The 24095-nt window shown below is 36.1% G+C and overlaps 1 protein-coding gene and 2 pseudogenes across 1 annotated transcript; 1 reads left to right on the top strand and 2 right to left on the bottom strand.

Annotated features, from left to right (window-relative positions):
• The first annotated feature begins 4294 nt into the window (after positions 1–4294).
• Positions 4295–8921, top strand: LOC120155519 (annotated as a pseudogene).
• A 1889-nt stretch (positions 8922–10810) lies between these two features.
• LOC120155521 (isovaleryl-CoA dehydrogenase, mitochondrial-like) lies at positions 10811–11968 on the bottom strand. Its single transcript, XM_039167058.1, has 5 exons — positions 11828–11968; positions 11707–11747; positions 11228–11340; positions 11062–11114; positions 10811–10957 (listed from the first exon to the last, which is right to left on the bottom strand). The coding sequence occupies exons 1-5, from the start codon at positions 11966–11968 to the stop codon at positions 10811–10813; spliced, it is 495 nt and encodes a 164-aa protein (XP_039022989.1).
• LOC120155512 lies at positions 11879–15274 on the bottom strand (annotated as a pseudogene).
• Positions 15275–24095: the final 8821 nt, after the last annotated feature.

Below are 24095 nucleotides of genomic sequence, written 5' to 3' on the forward strand. Positions count from 1 at the left end.
TATTAACCTGTAGTACTAAATAATATTTGTTTAAAGATAACTCTCATTTGACATAGAATGTTAACACTCATGATATTCCTAATGTTTGAACACGAGACTTCAAAGAATATCAACAATTTCTTTATCACTAAAGTCACTCAATTCATGTAATTTGATTCAATTCAATGAAAAATATTACATGAACATTTAACATTTTTATCATTTAATGAATAATTTGTGGATGTACTTAGGGATGGCAACGGGCCGGGTTCGGGCCGGGTATTGATCCCCCCGTCCCCGTCTCCGTTTAAAAAACCGGTACCCGTTCCCGTTTAAAAAACCGCGAGGATTTAAACGGGGATCCCCGTCGGGTAATCGGGGAAAACCGCAGGGAAACGGGTATCCCCGTTTAGCATAAACGGTTATTTAAACGGGTATTGGGTCGGGTATTGGGTCGGGTATTGGGCCGAGAATCGGGTCGGGTATATATATATATATATTTAAATTAAATATATAAATATATATTTTTTATTTAAATTAAATTTATTAATATTATATATATATATATAAATAATTATTTTTAATATTTATCGGGTCGGGTATCGGGGCGGGTAATCGGGGCTGGTAATCGGGTAATCGGGGCGGGGATTACCAAACCCGTCCCCGTCCCCGTCCCCGTTTAAAATAAATAGGTTTTCCCCGTCCCCGTCCCCGTTTATCATCCCCGAACCCGACCCGTTTAATTCGGTTTTCGGTTTTCCCCGTCGGGTTCGGGTTTTTTTGCCATCCCTAGATGTACTCATTAATTCATAAAACAATAACTATTTTTATCCTTTTTTTCTTTTCTTTAATAGATCTATTCTATTTTTTATATGGTTAACTACATGGTTGATCACTAATCTTTGAGTTTTGTCCAATTTTGATCACTGATTTCAAAATACATAATATATGATCACTTACATTTTTATTTAAACAAGATTTGGTAACCCAAGTTAACTGTAGTTAACATCAGTTAAATATTTTGATATATTCACACATTTGGTCCCTGATATTTACATATTCTCTCAACTTAGTCATACTTTTAATAAATCAAAATAAATTATATATTTTTAAATGAAAATAAAAATAAAATATTTTTGAATTAAGTTAATAGTAAAATATATTTAATAAGTTAATATAAAAATATTTTAAGCTAATATATAATTATATTATATATAATTCGGGTCAAGGGTAACCAATTTATAATTTTTTATTTTTTCTTTAAATTATATTATTAAAAAAAGGTATATAAAAAAATTCAAAATTTAAAAGTCTATAATATATATAATCCACACAAAGTTTAAAAATTCAAATTACATAATTAAAATAAAATTTATTGAAATTTAAATTAAAAGAAATATAATTAAATTTCAAATGTTTTGAAGTTAAAATATATATTTTAAAAAAATAATTTAGAACATTAATGTGAAATAATTTTAAAAAAAGAATTTAGAACGTTATGGTATCAAAATTTAAGAATTTAGGATGTTAGAGTGAAATAATTTGAGGATTATGAATAAAAATTTAATATAAAATAAAAAAAAATGTATAATAAATAGGGTACCGGGTCGAAGGGTACTCGGTTAACCAACATTTTGTGACCCATGCTTGACCCAGAAACCCAATCAAAGTGAGAATTTGGTTATAGATTAAGGGCCAAATATATTAAGTATTTTTTTAAGTAATTAGTTTATGGGATCTCATTAGAAGACTTACTATAATTCAAGGGCTGGTTATGCCATTATCCCAACAACTCGTGGTAGCTAGTTTATGGCCTAAAATAGTAAATAAAGTGCGAACGGAGGGTTAATTTGGGTAAGGAATGTATATGGTGGGGGATATGAAGCAGCGCCAAAGGCGCAGGCTATCCGATGGAATCACGGCTATCGTACTCCCTCACTCGACTCTTCCACGCGTCTTATAATTTTTTATCTAATAAAATTAAAAATAATATAATTATAACATAATTTTATAAATATATTTTTATTATTGTATCCATTCTAATTTTTCTTTACAAATCGCGTTACTTTTATAACTATAATTTATAAATTTTTTTTATCTTTCCAATAGTTATAAGATTTTGGTATGATATTTTATAGATTCATGTGATTTGTTACAATTAAATTTATAATTTAATAATCTTATCTATTTAATTTATTAATATATGAATACTAAAAGTTCTCTTTCTCTTATTTAATCTCTCTCCCTAGACCATACATTATCTTTTTAGATCCCGAATAGTAACTTTTACATCTACAAATTAAAATTTAATTAAATAAAAAATATAAAAGTTATCTGCCATCATTAATCTTAGAGAGTGAGCAAGTAAATAAGAAGATTTGAAAATTAAAGGCAAAAGATTTAAGGTTATCTCAAACGCATCGTTGGAGTGGCGAAGATCTCCACTTTGGAAATGATCTAGTGCTCTAGCCCATCGTCATTTTGTAGCTGCATTGTGGCGATAATTACACTGCACGCTACAAATGACGTTGCACTGTAGTTGTGTTATATTTTTTTATGAGTTTCGACTGAATTTTGGTGGCCATGAATTTTGACCTCTGGTTTCTATCGAGAAGAAAGGGAGAGAAGTGGAGAGCTCGAGCGGCTGAGGTGTTTAGTTTTAGTAAATTAACTTAGGATTTTTTTAGTTAGGTTATATATTAAAATTGGTTGGGTTAATTAGGGTCTAATCATTGTAACCTTATGGGTAAATTAGCCTTAGATCCTCCTAGGTTTAGAGCTTATTTATACGGTATTAATGTTTGAGATGTTAATATATTTGTATTTCAGTTTAAGATGTTTTGTTTTTATTTTTTGTATTTCAGTCACATTTGTGTATCACATGTTAATATATATACGATATTAATGTATTGGAGACGTCTAACATTTTTGTATTATTATTATGAATTATAATTTTCTTATTTATTTGTATTTTCGTAATGTTATTTATGAATATTTTATTTATGTTTTTTATTTTGATATTTATTAGAAATGTATATGTTTTATTTTATATTTGTAAAATTAATATTATAATTGTTAAATATTGTGAATAAAATAGAATTAGTTGTAATGTAGAGATAGTGTTAGTGATAATCTAAGAGAGAGAAAAAAGAGTGGAGGGTGATGGTACTGTGATAGCATTGTCCCCCCTCCCCCCCAACACATTTGCCATTCACTTTCTCTTTGAAGTCCAAAAGCCGAAAAAGCTCACCACCATTGGTTTGAAAATCGGATCGGATCGATCGGTTCAATTAAGAATTATTGTCTAGTCTGGTTCAATTTAAATCGGTAGAACCGTTACTAGTGAATCGGTCAGAACCGTTACTAGTGAATCGGTCAGAACCGTTACTAGTGAATCGGTCAGAACCGTTGAACCGTTCGAACCGGACCGATTGAAAATCGAAAATTTTATTTTTTTTAAAAAAAAAATTAAACCAAACGTCGTTTGTTAAACGAGCCAAGTCGAACTCGAGTATTGCTGAGCTTGACTCGAACTTGAAAACTTTAAAAGTAAGCTCAACTACTCAAACTCACAAGTTAAAAATTATCAAGTTCAACTCGAACTCGAAATATAATATTGAAACTTGAACTCAAAAACGTTTGAACTAAAAAAAATTTAGAAGCTCAATTGAAGCAAAAAATTCGAGCTTGATTGAAGTGAAAGAATAGTTCACTCAATGCTCACCAAAAGACTCCATGATTTTGAATGCCAAATTACCTATATTATTTATAGAAGTTAGTTGTGATGTTCTTCTATGTTTCTTAGCAATGTAAGATTGTTTTGTTCTCATATTTTCTCTTTAGACTTTTGGGATGCTCTTCTATATTTCTTAGCCATGTGTGATTGTTTTAAAAAAAAAATTAAACCAAACAATATCATTTTGTTATGATTTTTTTAGCCTCAAATTTATTTTTTTAATTATAGTTATATAATTATATTTATTATTTAATGTATTTTACCTTAAATATTATGTTGTAGTTAATTTGAATCATTTTGTTTCACTTGATTTTATGGTTTTTAATTTATATATGTTATGACTTGCTTTGAATATGATTTGTGATATAAAAAATTATTTTTTATTAAATATTTTTAATATTTTTATTTAATTTTTTAAATAATTATGACGTCGTTCGATTATTTCGACTAATCAAACTGATTCAATCAATTAAACTAATAAATCGATAACATGACCGTTCGCTAACCGATCCGGTTCTAAAACCATGCCCACCGCACATCAAAGGTTTGCCTTTTCTTAACCTTTTGTTTTTCCTCTGCTGCTCCCTCTTCTCAGTACCTGCAAATGGGGGAGGAATCCTACTTCGAGTTCCTTGTTATTATTTGACCACCCTTTTCCCCCCTCTTTCATTCAACATGCCTTTTTTCTTCTTCCTTTGTTTAGAAAGGGATTTTCTTGGCACTAATTTCACTTAAATTTCCATTTTTCTCTGGTTTTTAGCTTAAAAAGAAAAGAACTTGGGGTGTTCATGGAAATTGATCTGAACCATGCAGTGAATGAGGTGGTGAAGACGACTGCAGTTTTCGATGGGGAGTGTGACAAAGTGAACTGTTTTTCCTTTTCATCATCTTCTTCAAGTTCTTCAAACTTAGCATCACCACCATGTCCATGTTCATCCTCTTCCATTTACTTGGAGCTTTGGCATGCTTGTGCTGGCCCCCTCACTTCACTCCCCAAAATCAGAAATCTTGTTGTTTACTTCCTTCAAGGTCACTTGGAACAAGTGGCTTCTGTTTCTCCTTTGGAAATCTCCACCTTTGATCTTCCCCCTCAAATCTTCTGCAAAGTGGTGAACATCCAGCTTCTCGTAAGCACTAAATTGTCTTTGCATTAGCCATTAGCCCCCCCCCCCCCAACCAAAGGTTAAAACTTTACCTTTTCTAAAAAATGGGTGCTTAAATAGTAATTTCCTTTTTTCCCCAGGCAAATAAGGAGAACGATGAGGTCTATACACAAGTCACTTTACTTCCTCAATCAGGGGTATGTGTAATTTTTATACTGGTTTACAATTTTAGAATGTTGCATGGTTCTAAGCGAAATTGTGAGGGTTTTTTTTTTCCTGGTATTACTTTTCATAGGGAGTTTTACAATCCTTGTTAGGGTTTTGGTGACTTGAATGAATTATCTGCATCTGCATACACTTCCATTATATGAGGCAGTCCAAATTCCATTGTTTTTGGTGATTTTTTTTTTTTTTTGCAGTTGGCAGGGCATGATTTGGAGAGCAAGCAGCTGGATGAACTAGCTGCGGATGAGGCAGATGATGGATCTCCTAAAAGATCAACCCCTCACATGTTCTGCAAGACGCTAACCGCGTCGGACACCAGCACTCACGGAGGGTTCTCTGTTCCTCGTAGAGCTGCGGAAGTCTGCTTTCCGCCGCTGGTATGATTTCATGTTCTTAATACTTATGTACCATTTACCTGGGTGCCTATTGATCCTAGAAATTTCTTGCATATGCAATGGTGTTTGCCTTGATTTCAGGATTATAAACAGACGAGACCGTCACAAGAACTTGTTGCCAAGGACCTGCATGGAGTTGAGTGGAGGTTCCGACATATATATAGGGGTAATTAGCATAACGGATTCAATGTTTTGGATAGTAGTGTTTAGAGTGTATTTTCTATTGAAAGAAACATCGACATAGCTTGATGCTTATTAATATTTAGGTCAACCGAGGCGACATCTCCTTACTACTGGCTGGAGTTTTTTTCATGAGTCAAAAGAGTCTTGTTGCTGGGGATGCAGTACTCTTTCTGAGGTATGTACTTCTGACAGTGACTGATCGATCTGTTATATTTTCTGCGAGCAGATTGCTCAATTCCGCATTGATACTTTGGAATTGGTCAAAAGAGGAAACTGTATAAAAGAATAATAGAATCATCATTCTAATAGGACTGCCATGAATCATGATAACTTGAAATGCTTTTTTATTAATTAAGAATCATAAATATAATGGAAGTTTTTAGAGTTCCGAGGCTGCCTTGTGTTCCCATGGCCTAGGTTGTTTTAAGTTCTCTCTTATTTATCTTTTCTTCAACATCGTAGGGGTGAAGACGGCGAGCTTAGGTTGGGCATTAGGAGAGCTGTACGACCAAGAAATTACCTCCCCGAATCAGTTATCACGAAACAGAATTCGTATCTAAATGTTCTTTCTCCGGTGGCTAATGCATTATCCACTAAAAGCATGGTTCATGTCTTCTACAGTCCAAGGTAAGCTTCTTACAGCTTACTTCATTAAACTGACTGGTATTCGACAAAGAAAATAAAGGAATAAGTTGGGTTGTGATATAAAAAATAAAGCAAGATTTTATAAATGTCTCTTAAACCTATTTTAAATGCCTACCGAGTGATTCTGAAAGTTCGATTTTCACTTTTTCATTTGGAATGTGATTTGGTTATTGTGGAATGGAGTGGTAAGCCAGTTCATGTTGCTGTAATGCAGGGCCAGTCATGCAGAGTTTGTTGTACCCTTTAAGAAGTATATCAAAAGCATAACAAATTCAGTGTGCATCGGAACAAGATTCAAAATGAGATTTGGAATCGATGATTCTCCCGAGAGAAGGTACCATTTGATAAATAGAAGATTATGACAAGTATTAATTTATTCCTTTGGTTTTACATGCTAATAGTTTTTATTTCAAGATTATAATAACGGTGCTACTTTCATGTAAGTTTAGTGGTTTAGTGACGGGAATGGGGGACATGGATCCTTTCAAATGGCCCAATTCGAAGTGGAGATGCTTAAGAGTGAGCTCCAAATCTTGGTTTGTGTATTCAAGCTTTTACTCATGTAGTCTTTATCGCAACTCCCGGGCAAGTGAATCTACATGGTCTTTATCAGAATACATTACGTTTGTACATATACATGCTTTATGCCGAAAATTGAAGAAGGCTGATGAACTGTTCTTCGAATGGAAAGTAATTGATTAAACAAAACTAGGAAATGCCTTAATTCAAAGCTATTAAATGAATCTTTTTCTACTCTTAAGTATAAAACCCTTGTTATGAAATTCAACAGGTTAGGTGGGATGAAGAAAATGTGATCGGTTTCCAGAGAGTCTCACCTTGGGAAATCGATCCTTCTGTTTCTCTCCCACCTTTGGGCATTCAGCCTTCACCAAGGTTGAAGAAAATGCGAACAGGTCCGCAGGCTGCTGCACCTGACACCCCCATCACAGGTAAAAGTCTCTGTAAGGTGGTAATGTTGTTGCAAATTTATACTCGATTAATGTATGCTCCATATGTTCCTTTCTTCAGGAGGGAGTCGGTTTTTGGACTTTGAGGAATCTTTAAGACCCTCTAAGGTCTTGCAAGGTCAAGAAAATGTAGGTTTCGTATCACACTTACACAGACGTGGTACTTTAAACCGCCCGCTAGATTTTGAGATGCAGTCTCCTGCACATCATCAAAGTCTGGCATCAACAGGGATTGGAAAGAGTAATATTAGCGAGTATATGAGGGTTTGCCCCACTGCTTACGCAGGCTTTGCGGAATCTAATAGGTTTCCGAAGGTCTTACAAGGTCAAGAAATTTTCCAGTTGAGATCCCTGACACAAAGGGTTGATCTCAACCTTGGTGCTTGGATGAAAACCAATCTTGGTTGCAAAATTTACAACATGCATCAATCACCGAAAACCAATTGCTATCCACTAGCATCGGAAGGCCTACAAAATATGTATTTTCCTTATAGTGAATTTTACAAAAACGGCCAGGAACCAATGGTGAGCTCTTTTCCATCTCCACTTCTGAGAGGTAATGTATCGTTCAATGCTTCCTCAATCAAAGACGGGTAGGGGTTCTCATGGACGGGGTCAGGAAACCAAATTTGCTGAAAGAGCATGATATGTTAGAGAATATTCCCAGTCCTGCTCCTGAAAACAATTCAAGGAACCAACAGGAGGACTCCTCCAAAAGAAAAGTTGCTGGATGTAAACTTTTTGGGTTCTCTTTGAATGTTGAGTCGCCTACTCCGAGCTCCCAAAATTCTGGTAAGAGGAGTTGTGCAAAGGTAAGTTTATATTCGGGTCGTAGTTGAATTAATTTTACTTCCTGTTCCTCTCCGACTGACTTCCATTCCACTGGCTGAAAGGTTCACAAGCAAGGCAGCTTGGTTGGAAGAGCTATTGATCTCTCGAAACTGTACGGATATGATGACTTGATGACTGAACTAGAACGTCTATTCGGTATGGAAGGCTTTTTAAGTGATCCAGATAAAGGATGGCGGGTTTTGTACACTGATAGTGAGAATGATGTAATGGTGGTTGGAGATGACCCTTGGCGGTAAGTGTCACTTTTCTTGTTGTCCACTATCCTTGCACGATAGCAATTATCAATCTCTTTCCACTATGTTCGTTTTTGCTTTCTAGTTTCTCTTTCCGCTTCATGCAAGTAACTTGCCTATGATTGAGTGTTTCGGATTTTGTTCCTCCCCCCCCCCATTTGTTTTGCATTGAATTCTGTGATGTGGTGTCAAAGATCCATATATATACCGAAGAAGTGGAGAAGATGACAATAGGAACGGGTAGTGACGATACACAAAGCTGTTTGGAACAAGCACCAGTGATAATGGAAGCATCAAAGTCTTCCTCGGTGGGGCAGCCGGATTCATCCTCTCCAACAGTAACAAGGGTATGATGCTTGTTGTTTGTTTGTATTAATGTTGTTGTAACCGTTGTCGTCGATGTGTTTGCTATGTGTGCTACAAGTTGTTAAATACGCTGAATAAGATTTTTATCTACCAAGTACTTGTCATTTGTCAAATTTGGAACATACAGCTAAATGTGGGTTTGTGGCATAATTATTATGGTATTTGGACAAATAAAGTGGATTGAAGGTGATTCAAGCTTTTGGTGTTTTGCAAATGGTACATGCATTTTGTGTTAATAGGGTCCAAAGTTATCAAAGGCTCAAAGCGCATCGAGGCGCAAAGTATCGTAGAGCCTTGAGGCGCGAAGCGCATGAAAGGCGCGGGATTCACAAAGGCGAGGCGCATAATATCAAAAAAATTATAATACATGTATATATTAATGCAATCAAACTCAAATATCATAGATACCCAATATTAGGCTTCAATAGAGTTCATTCTCAAACTCAAATACCAACCTAATGTCATAAAAACTATCAACAAGCATAATCAAGTACTAAGTTTAATAAAAGCATCTAATATGTATAAACAAAACATCAAATAAAGTCACTGATAATCATCATCAAACATCAAATGTGACACATGTCACTCACGTTTTTATTAACAGTAGAAACCTAAAAGTGTAACGGAAGAAATATTATACATTTATTTTTAATAAAAAAATTTAAACATCAAAAATTAATTTTAAATATGATTTAGACATTTAATTTTAGAGAAAATAACCTCAGTGACCAAAAATCCCAGATAATATACGATTTTAACCTCGTGGTCGTGGTCGTGGTAATACGTGTCTTCGACACGTCCGCGCGAATACTATCTTTTTAGAGAAAATTCTTAAGAAACACAATCTTTTTTTTTAACTATCACAACGAATTTGGAAAATCGTAACGACAACTGTAGACTATTGCAACGAATTTGAAAAATCGCAACGACAACTGTAGACTATCGCAACGCGAAATAGAAAATCGCGTGCGATTTTCAACTATCGCAACGCGAAATGAAAAATCGCGTATCGCAACGCGAAATGCAACGCGAATTTGCGATAGTGGAGATCGCAATGCGAATTAGAGATCGCATTGCGATTTTGTTGGTCATTTTCGTAAATCCAAAAAAAATTGGTCAAAATCGTATATTATCTAAGATTTTTGGTCACTGAGGTTATTTTCTCTTAATTTTATATTAATCATTATTTAGAAAAGGTAAAATAACGTAAATTTTTAATTACGATTAAATTAATATAAACAAATATCCACATCAACCGGTCACAAAACGTTCCACGTCATGACTTTATTCATTCCCCACAAGTACCCGCGACAACTAAAGTTTTTTCTTCCCGCCAATCAAAATACGACACATTACCATAGCTTTTGTGTTTAAAATTACTCACTAGTCACTTTCTCCTTTTCTTCACCTTCTTATTCGCACGAAGACAAACCACCGTTCAAAATCCTCCCACCGACCTTTTTGTTCTTTGTAGAAAATGAATCCAAATAAGACAGCGGAGGATGAACAACACCTATCCATCGCTGTCGTGAACCGCCGTATCCAGTGGCTATCCCTTCACCTGACCCCACTTCTACCGCTCCAACCTTCACACCAACTCAACATGGTAACGTACGCCAAGTCGACCAATAAACTAAAGGTTGACAAAGCCTCCCTGAAGAGCTACATGATAGGGAAAAACAGGGAAACACGAGAAAATCATCGAGTTCTTTGAGTCGAGGCCCGATTTGTAAACCCCTGTGGGGATTCCGATGAAGGAACACAAGGTTTTAAGCCCACATTGCGCCTCAGAGCCTTGCTGTGCCTCACTGAGCCTAGGTGCACCTAGGCTATGTGCCTCGCTTCAGTGTTGAAAAAGCCCCTTTCAGTGAGCCTCTACGCTTTTGCGCCTCAGGCGCGCTTTTTACAACTATGGGTCATTTCAAAGCCCAGATAAATGTTGAAATGACTCGCTGCATATCAAGTTTTTAAGTGATTTTTAACCATAATGAATTACTAAAATGGGTTGTTTTCAAAACTATATCATGTTGCTTCTGAGAAACAGATGATTTATTTCTAGTATGGTATGTACAGACTACAAGCATGTAAATCTTAAGTTTTGTAAACAACACTGTCCAAACCTCTCTTATTGTTCCTTAAAAAGCTCACGACCATTAACCATTCTTCTGATCTCACTAGTCCCTGCTCCGATTTCGTAGAGCTTGGCATCTCGAAGCAGACGGCCGCTTGTGTATTCGTTTACATATCCATTACCTCCTAAACATTGTATAGCCTGCAAAAACCTGAATACAAACACAAATACACATGATTTACATTCACAAGTTACAGAATATACTTGAATGATATCCATGTGTGAATGAATCACAAATCTTTCACCTGCAAAGCAACTTGAGTGTCTCGTTCGGCAGCAGAAAGTATAGCTCCAGCTCCTGAAAGTGAAATGTTGCATTCACAAAAGTTACGTATTCATGTTCATGTAAACATGTACTTAAAAAGAAAATAAAAACACAGGCCATATGAAAGTCATAAGAATTCATAGAACTGTGTCTATTTGAAAGACCAAGGAAACCATAGCTTTCACACCCTTTTTCCCCGTCCAATATATAATGATGATACTGACCAGGTTGAGAAATGTTCATACAAGAAGCAAAACTTCTGTTTTTTATGAAAAAAGAAAGAAAAAATATCAAGAAATCTTTTCAGGTCAGGAACAGGAGGGAAAATAAAAGGAATCTTCGGGTCAACTCTCCCGTTGTCGCAGTCCCTTGCAACGGGAAATGTTCATACAAGAATAAGCAAAACATCTGTTTTTTTTTATGAAAAAAGAAAGAAAAAATATCAAGAAATCTTTTCAGGTCAGGAACAGGAGGGAAAATAAAAGGAATCTTCGGGTCAACTCTCCCGTTGTCGCAGTCCCTTGCAACGGAATAGCCGTAGGACCTGCAAAATGAACGTTGTCAACTTCTTCCATGCGCGAGTCATATTTTGAAAGACTCGAAATTTTATATCACGAAACTATACCGTGATGATTGCAGAGAAGTATACATGTCTGCAACTTTCCCCTGTAATTGCAACAAGAATTTAATCCAATATTCTAAGACAAGCATCCACGAAACATGATCAGGATAGCTTCTATTAAAACCTGTATAAACTGAAATTCCCCTATCGGACGGCCAAACTGTGATCGCTCTCGTATGTAAGGAAGGACAACATCGAGACATGCCTGCATTATACCGACCGGCCCAGCAGACAAAACAAGTATCTCCAAATATAGTCCTGACATTAATACATAAACCCCTGAAACAAGCAAAAACCCTCGATTAAAATATAATACAAGAAAACATAATATCTCCTCACAACTGTAGCAGAAACATGAGCAACAACTTCACATGGTACTGGCATAATTAAGAATACAGACTAAGACTCCTCTTGCAGTTTTTTAATAAATATTATTAGATTCTAAAGCAGATGGATAATATAAAAAGTCCTTGATGTCATCTGATTAGGCATGCAGCATATTGTCACCATCATAAACTATCTACTATTGGTCAATATCTCCTTCCTATTTCCCGAAGAAAAGGGAAAAACTTCCAGAGATGCAAAATCTTTTCCTTCTTTGCCAAGAACATTTTCTTCTGGAACAAAGCAATTCTCAAAGACAAGCTCACATCTGCTCAGACCATCACCATTGTTAGTAAGAAAGATAGGGGCAGAATTTCTGAGCATACGTATCACTTCTTCACATCCCAAGTTTGTCCAATTTCTGAGCATTGGAGTATCTGCATAGTGACAAAATCAAATGATTAATGAAAAAAATTCAGTATCTCATTTTTTAATCAAATTACAGTTATATATATATAGGTCTTATTTTACCTAAAAGAAGATACTTGAGGAAAGGTATATCTAAACAAAGACAGGATGAGCGCGAGAGAAAGATTTTACTATATACTTGAAGTTCATTAATACCTGCAAGCTATTGACCATTTAGAAAGGGGTGACATAGGTCCTTATGTCTAGATCCTAGAAATATTTATATCAGAAAAAAATAAGTTGCATTGGAATTCAAGCACCGCAAAAGGTATTGTGCCTTGGCTGATACATGTTATCATAATCAGAATTGTTTATTTCTATCATACAGGACCCTAGTAAAGAGTACATGTCTCTACTATCACCCGATATTTTTTATCAGCATACGGAATGTTCAACTTTCCCGTCTTTTAGAATATAAAATAATTAGATATATGTGATGCACAACCCAGGCATCCCCTTCTTAATAATAAATGCTGTGATTCCTTTTGAGCCAGCTGTGACATCTGTCTTTGCATAAACAACCTAAAAGAATAGATGAATAAGTATAAAACAATAAATTATTGCAGAAGAAAAGTTGTATAATGAAGCAGAGTGGATAACTTTATCCATATCGGGCATGGATTTTACGACCAGATACTCTGGAAAAGAAAATTTCCACCGAAGGACTGTAGAAACTGTTTTCTACTCAATCTAACGGTTTATCTGCTGAATGCTAATTCATGCAGCTTAAAGCAAGCAGAAAGCACTTGCTTCACAGGTAACCACATATAAGTAAAACGACATTTTAAACAAAAATATTAGACCATAAAACCTTGTATTAAATATATCATGAAAAAGTTAGTTCGAAGAAATTCAAACAACATGTCTGATGCTTTAGCTTTTGCTTGAATCCTACACTGGTATGTTTGGTGCTTGAAACCTTTCCAAATGTTTGAAAGTTTTAACAGGAGGAAAAATAAATTCTTAGCTTTAGCACAATGGTATGTTTGGTGCTCGGAGGAAACAAGAACAGACAGACAAAACATCCATTGAAAGAACAGTTTCTACTACAAAGTCAACTTCGGCAGCCTTTGTTGCATCTATAGAATACAATTAGAGTCTTTTAATTTAGCTTAAAGGAAGATAAAAGTAAAACCGATAAAGACACATTTCTCAAGGAATAAATACTTAGAAAAAATGATCAAGTAAAACTAAGAAACATAAAGTTAACCATAGCCATGCCTAACAATGTAAAGGCATTCTCAAGGTATACCAATGTTTGGGCAACTGGACCATTAGTGCACCACATCTTGTTCCCATTGAGAAGATAACCCCCATCAACCCGATCAGCTTTGCACTTCATGCTAAAACATCTGATCCAGCTGCAGAAATTGCAAAATCGGATTAGCCACTTCATATAATTAAAAATTGTTCAGCCTGAGAAATGTTAATAAATGTTAGACATTAGCTCAGAAAAAGTTTCTGTAAGTTACCATTGGGTTCACTCATAGAAAGGGCTCCTACATGCTCTCCACTGATGAGCTACAAAAAGTGAGAGAATCCAAAAGAACAAATAATAAAAGTTAGCAGTGTGTCAATTTTTTTTCATTTATTTATAAATTGTACAATAACATCACATGATTATGAATAAACAACAGTGTCGAAAACAGAAGGAAAAAAACTAGTCATTTGATAAAATATATTAGAAATAAGACAATGTATAGGGAATTAATGAAAGTGGGATGATCAAAATAGAACCTTTGGCAAGTATTTCTCTTTCTGGGCAGGACTTCCATTCCTCACCTACAAAACCTTAAAAAAAGAAAATCACCTTAAGCATGCTAGAAGAATCAAATTGTAATTGAACTCTAACATAGAGTCAGCAACTTGGTTTACCAACTGGTTGATGCACAGATTAGAATGAGCACCATACCAAAGACCGACCGACCAAGAAGCATGGCTGATTTCTTCCATTGCTATGTAGTGATACAAGTAACCAAGACCAAATCCTCCATACTCCTCTACAAGGGAATAAGAAAGAAAGGGAACAAAAAAGTGCTTTTCTTCATCAATGAAGTACTGATAAAATGAACAGAAAGTTCTCGGCAAAAATTCTATGGAATCCATTTGAATCTCACACTTAGAGTAAAAGGGTGAACATGAGGTTGAATTGACAATAATAGAACATAATATTTACCTGGCGCAGTTATTCCATGGAGATTAAAATCCCCCATGAGCTTCCATAAATTAACTTCCTGCATAAATGAATGAATGAAGCAGCAAACAATATTCAAAGAAATGATTTTTTTCTAATTATATAAAGAGAGAGAGATAAACTTAATTCGGACCTTGGGAAAAGAATTAGATTGATCAATTTTGGAAGCATGAGGCGCAATATTTTCATGTGCAAATTGCCTAGCACTCTCTTTAAACTGTCATCATCAAACAATAAAAAAGTCAAAGAAACTAGAAGAAAAAAAACTAATGAAACCTAGTAATCTTTTAAAAGTAAAAATTCACTCTTTTTAGTAGAAAAAGATAATAACCTGTAATTGAGTCTCATCGAAGAGTAAGGATGATGAAGAGAAGAAAACACGTTGCCTTTCTTTTCTCATAAATTTGCCGCAAAAAGAACTTGCTGCAATTATCCGGCGTTTTTACCTAAAAGCACCCTAACAATCAATCAATAATTATGTGTCAGTACACCAAATTTTATCGATTTAACACATATTTACTAACATAGACAAAAGATGCGAATCTTGAGTTTTCAATCTAATTAGGGTAAAACGCGGATCACCATCTACTTATTTCATTATTCAACTTGAATTATTTGTTATTTCCTATTACCTCACACTTAAGTTCGACGCCTCATCCTCTATAAATATCTTCATATGCAAATGGCAAATTACATCAAAATTATTTTTACATTCTTTTAAGCTAAATAAATTTTATTATAGTTATTAGAATATAAAATTATTTATTATTATATTATATTTAATTATTTGATCAAAATATTTTGTATTAATGATTTTGTTTTATTTTGTATTGATATAAAATGAAAGAGGATCAAATCTCGAGACATTTTCCTGAGACAGTAACAATGTTAAATTGTGTTATTAAATTTACTGTGAATTTTTTAAATGTTTTAGCATTAGTTTATTTTTAAATTCGTATATTATTTATTTAATTAGGCATATTTATTTATTATTTTTGTAGATATAAGACTCTTAATCTTTCAAACTTCCAAACTCTAAAATTGATGCGTATTTCAGCTATTATTTATTATGATGGAGAAATTAGGGAAAATGAAACAGGTATTATCTTCGTATCAAATCATTCTGTCAGAATATCATTCAAGAGAACCATCACTCTTGTGGAGCTGATTGTCCGCGTGTGTGAGTACTATAAAATATACGCAGATAATGTGCAAGTATACACAATCGTTCAAGTAATATAATGATGAGTGAGTATCGTCTCCACAGGGATTGGGCGAAATTACAAAAGTCTAACCAAAGCTAAGCACAAATCTATCTATGTATAGTTAGTCTTTATATATACAAATGTCACGGCAAATGAAAAGTGTATGAAGGCGGATATAGATGAATGGTCTGATGGTGTAGCAGATGGAAATGCAGTGGCAAGATAAGATGTTTAGTGTTGAAAATGGTGCAATGTCGAGGCAATGGAAGATGATAAATAAACAGTAAATAAACAAAAAATAAAATGAAAAGAATATAATCCTCACGTGACAAGCTTCCAATGGAATGAATGATAGGGATTGATCTAAGGATGCTAAACTTATCTCTCAGGCATATTTAAGGTATCTAATCTTTACTTACTCGGTAAGGCTTTCCTAAACTGTTCTCAAATGAACCTAACAGAATAGGATGCCAAGGCATCTGCTCTCACTCAACGATGTTGGTCAGCCTACCCTATTGATAAAGACACCCTTTTTAGTCATTGAAATCCTATCTTAGTCTCTCCCGAGATCTAAGGGATTAGGTTATAATATTCCTAGGCCGGTTCAAAGCCCCTTGAAAATACTATAACCCATTGCTTATGAGGATCTTGTCTTGCGGTTCTCTCGAATACTTACAAGTATTTTTAGCTTAGGTTTCTCCCGAATACCTAAACTTCATATAAGAAATGGACATTTCCATGTCTCTTACAAGCCTAGATGGTGAAGTATTCATAAGCAAAGCAAATAAAGAACCAAAATAAACTTAAACATACCATTAAAATAAAGTCTAAACATCCATTAAACCAACCACCACCAAATAAGTTAGTTCATAGTGGGGTTTGAAATATCCAAACACAAAGTCATGCAAATATTCATTTCAACAACCCATAAATAAATAGAAAAATAGTAGCAAAAAGGAAAGTGAGAAGTAGTCTTCGACGCGCCACCGGAGGTCTCCTCGGCCACCACGAATCACCTTAGCTTGCTAGCTCCTCTCGGCACCTAGCTCGCCACTCCTTGGAGCTTAATCAATGGAAGAAAACCCAATGAAGAAGAAAAGGAAAAGGAAATAAAAATCTGATTTTCTTCTACTCTATGTGTGTGCCTCTTCACGTGTTGTTGTATTGTCTCCCTTAAGGTGTAATATATAATAAAAATATCTAGGGGTAATGATGAGGTTGTTGGGTGCAAAATACCCATCATACCCCTAGAATCACATGTAGCGCGTGACTCTTATCCTCCAGGTGGCAGTTGTCCCATAACAGCTCTGGCAGGCAGTTACAACAATCATTTCACGTACAGAGCAAACTGTCCTTGTACAGCTGTATCTTTTTGTCGTTTTCTACGCCAGAAATGCCTAGGCATTTCAATCTGCTTCAGCAACGTGTGATGTCGCGACATTACTTCCCAACGAATCCTTTTTGCTTGCTATTCCCTGCACACCATAGACAAACTGCACCTTTCCTTCAAGCATCATCATTAAGAAATAAAATAGCACTACCACCACAAATGCAACTATATGCAACTACATGATCCTAAAATGCCTATAATGAGCTTTTAAACAAACAATAACTTAAGTGAAAAAGGCCTTAAAAGTAGCTTTTTTAGGAAGTTAACGCACCCCAAACTTAAGCTATTGCTTGTCCTCAAGCAATGGATAATAGTTACATAAGCAAAATGTCATGGCAATGTTCAATAATAAGACAGTAGGACAAAATTGGATTTCAACCCTCAGAAAAATAGGCTTCAACATGCTAGACTTATTAAGAATTCAAGTACTTTTCCCTAGGTCAAGATCCTTTTGTGGTAATGTGTGTACGTGATTGTATCCAATCTATACTTAGCAAACTTAGACAATTTCTACTCAAGTCCTATAGTTTTTGTCAAGGCATTTACTTATTCATTAAGCACATTTTCTTTACTCCCTTTTTCTTTTCTAGGCTTTTTTTTTAAATGATGTTACGAAGGGAGTCAACACATCACACCTACTCTCTCACACTATAGGTGAAAGGGAGCATACCTTCCACCCCGAGCTAGTTAAGTAGAGTCATCCCGTGACTACTTTTATTCACTCATATGCACATGGCTGCCATTTATTAAAGAGAGTTCCAGGCAATGCCACGACAAAGAGGAGTGTCCCTCTACAGCTATGCCTAAGCATTTATTCACAGTTTCATATATAAGGGGGTTGTTTTTTATTTTTCTTTTAAGCATTATACCATATTTCAATGCCAAAACTAACTAGAGTTCCTTCATAAAATTTTTTTCCAAATTTTCTAAGTATAGAGAACATACAAATCGTGTAAATTTTTTTTTTCACAAAGCATCAAACTCTAGGGTGAGTTCTATCATTCTCAATAGTCATTTACATTCAGATTCTAGCCTAACAAGATCATCATCATCGGGTATCCTCAAAACATTCTATCTAACTATCCTACCATTTACTGATGCCATGTCATAATACTACGCTAATGCTATCATGCATATGTCCTACTAAGAACACTACCTCCCCCAAACTTAAGGAAAGCATTGTCCTCAATGCTTAAAGAGAACTAAACTAAATATAAACTAAATGACATGCAATGAAATGCAAACTAAATGAAAATGAATGCAAGTGAGGTATCTCAATGTTTACGTGGTGGTGTTGCCTTGGAGGTACTAGTAGCTACTCGCTTAGTGCGCTTGCGAAGGGGTGTTGGGTTGGATTCTGAAGAAGTAGAGTAATAATGCGCAATATTCTTACGTCCAGCTGTGGTCTTGGTGCGTCGACCACGACGTGGTCCAGGAATGGGACTGGGTGTTTCTTCGACAGAGACAGTGGGCGGATATTCAGGGGTGTCAGAATGGTGCTGATCAAGAGTCGGGTCATCAACTGGAGGATATTCTTCATCTTTTTCGGGCTCTGGAGATGCCTCTGCATTGAATGCCGGTAGAATTTCTTCTGGGAAGCCAAGGAAATTTCGTTGACCGTAGGGAATAATTTCCTGAAACATCGATTCCACCACAGTATCTCTATGATTCACATATCCAAAGAAATTGCAGATGTCACCGTGTAAAGCATGCAGATGAGTTTGAGTCTGCATCACAGCTTCCTCGAGAGCAAACAATCTTGCTTCGGCATTGGATTGTGTAGTTCCTGCAAATTGCTCATGAACAGGGCCTTTAGACTTGGGATTTTCAATTCCTAATAGCAGTGGAAGTCTAGCCCTAGTAATACCCGATAATCCAGGTAAAATTTCATCAAAAGCATTTTCCTCGACCTTTTTCTTACGACACAAAGCAGTAATTAAGTTAGGATACACTAAAGCACTTGCCTTTTTACTCAAGCAGTCATGAACTTGCTTAACAATAATACGACCAACATCAATATGACGGGAGACAATTATCGAATGTAAAAGCAGTAAGCGTGAAAGTGATACCGTCGTATTGTGAGAAGTAGGCATGAGTTTATGCTTAAGGAAGTGATTCCATAACTTAGCACGCGGCTGAAGGCGTTCTCGGTTGACCGAGTATCTACTTGTTTGCGTCCATTCCACTCAGTGTTTGCAAAGCATAAATCCTCAAGAATGTCATCATATGTGGTGCTATCGGCTTCATCCTCGAACTGGGCATGTCGGTCCACCATATCCTGTAAATGATAATATCGATTAATCGCAGTGGGTGTAAAACATATCTGCTTACCTTGGACGAAAATGGAGTGTTGGTTGGGTTTGGAAATATTTATGTAAAACTCCTTAACCAACGAGGCATTCATGAAACTCGGATGGTGCGCGAACGTCTTCCACTTGAGTGGCGTAACAATGTTCATTACGTCGGGTCCAAAGCCGCCATCGGTCTCCTCGATAAAAATGAAACCCAACTCGAAGAAGAGTTTGCGGTTCTTGAAGTTTTGGAACCGAGCCTTGGCCTCCTCATTCTCAAACTGTAGGAACTTGGAACCATTGGGTGCAGCCGGTCTTGTGCACACCATTTTCAACAGTTGTGAAGTAAGAAAAATGGAAAATGAAGTAGCTTTCAAAAGCTTTGTGAAGTTTCGACTATGGAGAGAAGAATGAAGAAGATGAAGAATATGAGAGATAAAAAGTAAAAGTTAAAAATGAAATAGAAAAGTTAAGGAAGAAAGAAAGAGAAAAAAAAGTTAAAAGTTTAAGAGGGAAAAGGGGTGATAGGACGGTTAAGAGAGAAATTAGTGGGTGGGGAGGGGTTATGTGTTATGAGGAAGGACAAACTGCCAAAAGAAATGATGATGATGGGACAAAACTGTTGGAGAGAGAAAAGAAATGTCAGAAATAAAATAAATTAAAAATAAACAAAATCAAAGAATATCTCTCCCATTAATGCGCTGTCTTTTTCTCCATTTGGGTGACCGCTCCCTGCACGGTTTGCAGTAATGTGGTCCCTACAAATCATATCAAAAATTAATTACAAAATAAAATAAAAATAAAGAAAATCCTAAATTTTAATTTTTATTTATGCACAGACACAAATTCAATGTCGTGACATCGAATTTTGGTTCTCCTCTTAGCACGCTTCAGCATCGTGCAGACGTAACACTTACTTGTTGTGCGGTGGTGGAACTCCATTATAGGCTTTTAGATGCTGGCCATTGACCTTGAAGATCGTCTCATTGTCTATTCTCTTGATGTCAACAGCTCCATGGGGGTAGACATAATGTACCTCAAATGGTCCAGACCATCGAGATTTGAGCTTTCCAGGAAAGAGTTTAAGTCTGGAGTTGTAAAGATAAACTTGTTGCCCCACATGAAAATGTCGTGGCATCAGTTTTTGATCGTGCCACTTCTTGGTTTTCTCCTTGTATATCCGAGCATTCTCATATGCTTGTGCTCTAAACTCTTCAATTTCATTAAGTTCCAGTAATCTTTGTTCCCCAGCTAGTTGAGCATCAAAATTCAATCGCTTGATGGCCCAATACGCCTTATGTTCAAGTTCAACCAGGAGATGACAAGCTTTACCATACACTAGCTTGAATGGTGATATTCCCAAAGGAGTTTTGAACGTTGTTCTATACATCCAAAGTTCTTCATCCAACTTTGGCGACCAAAACTTACGCCTTGGGTTCACCACTTTCTCTAAAATCTACTTGATCTCTCGATTGGATATCTCTACTTGGCCATTTGTCTGCAGATGATATGTCGTGGCAATCTTGTGTTGAACTCCATATCTCTTCAATGCCTTGGCAATCAACTTGTTGTCAAAGTGGGTTCTTTCGTCACTAATAATAGCACGAGGTACTCCAAACCGAGTGAAAATATACTTTTACAAAAACTTGAGTACGGTCTTGGAGTCATTCCTTGATGTCGCTATTGCTTCCACCCACTTTGATACATAATCCACAGCAAGCAAGATATATAATTTCCTTCAGAAGATGGGAATGGTCCCATGAAATCGATGCCCCACACATCAAACAGTTCTATCTCTAAGATATTTTGCATTGGCATTTCATGACGTCTAGAGATGTTTCCAGTCCGTTGGCATCGATCACAAGCTTTGTAAAATGCTTGGGCATCTTTAAACAGAGTTGGCCAGTAAAAGTCTGATTCCAGGACCTTAGCAATAGTCCTTGCTCCACCAAAATGGCCTCCTTATGGGGCTGAATGACAATGGTACAAAATTTCGTGATGTTCTTCTTCAGGTACACATCGTCTAATAAGTTGATCGGCACAATGCTTGAATAAATATGGCTCATCCCAAAAATAGTGCCTTGCATCATGCTTGATTTTCTTTTTAGCCTAACTATCTAAATCAAAAGGCAGAATTCCATTAACAAGAAAATTAACAAGGTCAGCGTACCACGGAATTATCGCGGCTTATAAAAGTTTCTCATCAAGAAATTCCTCTTGGATATCTACAGCGTCATGGCATTCAGAATTGTTCTCTAGCCTAGATAAGTGATCAATAACTTGATTTTCAGTTCATTTTCTATCTACCACCTCTAAGTCGAATTCTTGCAAAAGTAAGATCCACCTAATAAGTCTAGGTTTGGCATCCTTTTTGTTCACTAAGTATTTTATAGCCGAATGATCAGTGTGAACGATAACCTTTGTGCCTATTAGGTAAGGTCTAAATTTATCAAAAGCAAATACCACGACAAGTAATTCTTTCTCGGTGGTGGTGTAGTTCAATTGTGCTTCATTTAAAGTGTGGCTAGAGTAATAAATAACATGAAAAATTTTACCTCGGCGTTGCCCCAAAACAGCTCCTACGGCATAATCGCTTGCATCACACATCAACTCAAATAATAATGTCCAATCGGGAGGAACTACAATGGGTGCCGAGATCAGTTGTCTTTTCAGCTCAGTAAATGCACCGAGGCATAACTCGTCAAACACAAAGGGTTGATTTTGCTGAAACAATATGCACAAGGGCTTAGAAATCTTGAAGAAGTCTTTGATAAACCTTCTATAGAACCCAGCATATCCAAGAAAACTTCTTATCCCCTTGACCGAAGTTGGTGGTGGCAACTTTTCAATTACTTCAATCTTCGCCTTGTCCATCTCAATACCCTTGTGTGAAATTTTGTGGCCTAATATAATGCCTTCAGTCACCATGAAGTGACATTTTTCCCAATTTAAGACCAACTTAGCCTCTTCGCATCTTTTGAGAACTTTTGCTAGATTATCGAGGTATCGTTCAAAATCTTCCCCACAAACAGAAAAGTCATCCATGAAGATCTCCAGAAAATCCTCAACCATGTCTGAAAATATAGCTTGCATACAACGCTGAAATGTTATCGGGGCATTGTAGAGTCCAAAAGGCATCCTCCTAAAGGCAAAAGTGCCATAGGGATAAGTGAATGTAGTCTTTTCTTGGTCTTCTGGTGCGATGGAAATTTCATTGTACCCCGAGTACCTATCCAAAAAGTAATAGAATGCTTTGCCGACCAATCAATCCAACATTTGGTCGATAAAAGGTAGAGGAAAATGATCCTTCTTCGTAGCTTTGTTGAGTTTTCTATAGTCCATGCATATCCTCCATCCGGTAATAGTACGAGTGGGTAATAGCTTATTATCCTCATTAGTAACCACAGTCGTTCCTCCTTTCTTCGGAACACACTGGACAGGGCTCACCCATGAGCTATTGGAGATAGGGTAAATCACTCCAGCATCAAGCCATTTCAGAATTTCTTTCATCACCACTTGCTTTATAACAGGGTTGAGTCTTTTTTGTGGTTCGATTGAATTACTGTGGCAATCTTCAAGCAGAATCTTATGCATGCAGATCGTGGGACTAATGCCTTTCAAGTCGGCCATAGTTCAACCAATTGCTTTCTTATATTGCATCAAAACACTTAACAAACTTTGCTCTTGATTAGCTGTAAGGTTAGCAGAAATAATCACCGGTAAAGTCTCATTTCTACCTAAGTAAACATATTTAATATGCCCTGGCAAAGACATAAGCTCTAAAGTTGGTGCATGCAATAATGAAGGCTTAGGAGGAATAAATTCATCAAAATTCAGAGGTTTAAAATTCATTCCTGATTTAGCTTGTAGTAAGCTAGATTGCTCCTCCAAAATTGGAAAGTCGTCAGACTCCTCTAAGCTTTCATCATCCACTAAATATTCCTTTTCTGCTAGCTGAATGAAATTGTTCTGGCAAAGATGTTTAGTCTCTTCTTCAATTACTGAGTTCATTTCAGAAATGCCTTGGCATTCTTTAGTGTCATCAACATATTTGAGCATTCGAAACACATTGACAGTCACACACTGATCAGCCACTCTCATGGTGAGTTCAATTTTTTCACAGTCTATCAATATATGTCCAGTGGCTAGGAAAGGTCTTCCCAGAATAATCGGTGCCTTGGCATCAACTTCGCAATCCAGAATTAAGAAGTCGACTGGAAACACAAACTTATCCACCCTTACTATGACATCCTTGACTCTCCCTTTAGGTTTAACATGAGATCTGTCGGCAAGTTGTAAAATAACCGAGATGGGTCTTGCATCTCCTATGCCAAGCTTCAGGAATATTAACTTTGACATTAAGTTGAAACTTGAGCCAAGATCACATAGTGCCTTTCCAACGAAATTAGCTCCAATCGAACAAGGAATTATGAAGCTGCCCGAATCATTTCGCTTTGGCGGCAACTTACTCAATGAAGAACAAAATTCTGTTGTCGTGACAACAGTCTCTACTTTCCTCT

This window comes from Hibiscus syriacus, unplaced genomic scaffold, assembly GCF_006381635.1.
Source record: "Hibiscus syriacus cultivar Baekdansim isolate YM2019G1 unplaced genomic scaffold, ASM638163v2 tig00111193_pilon, whole genome shotgun sequence".
Taxonomy (NCBI): Eukaryota; Viridiplantae; Streptophyta; class Magnoliopsida; order Malvales; family Malvaceae; genus Hibiscus; species Hibiscus syriacus.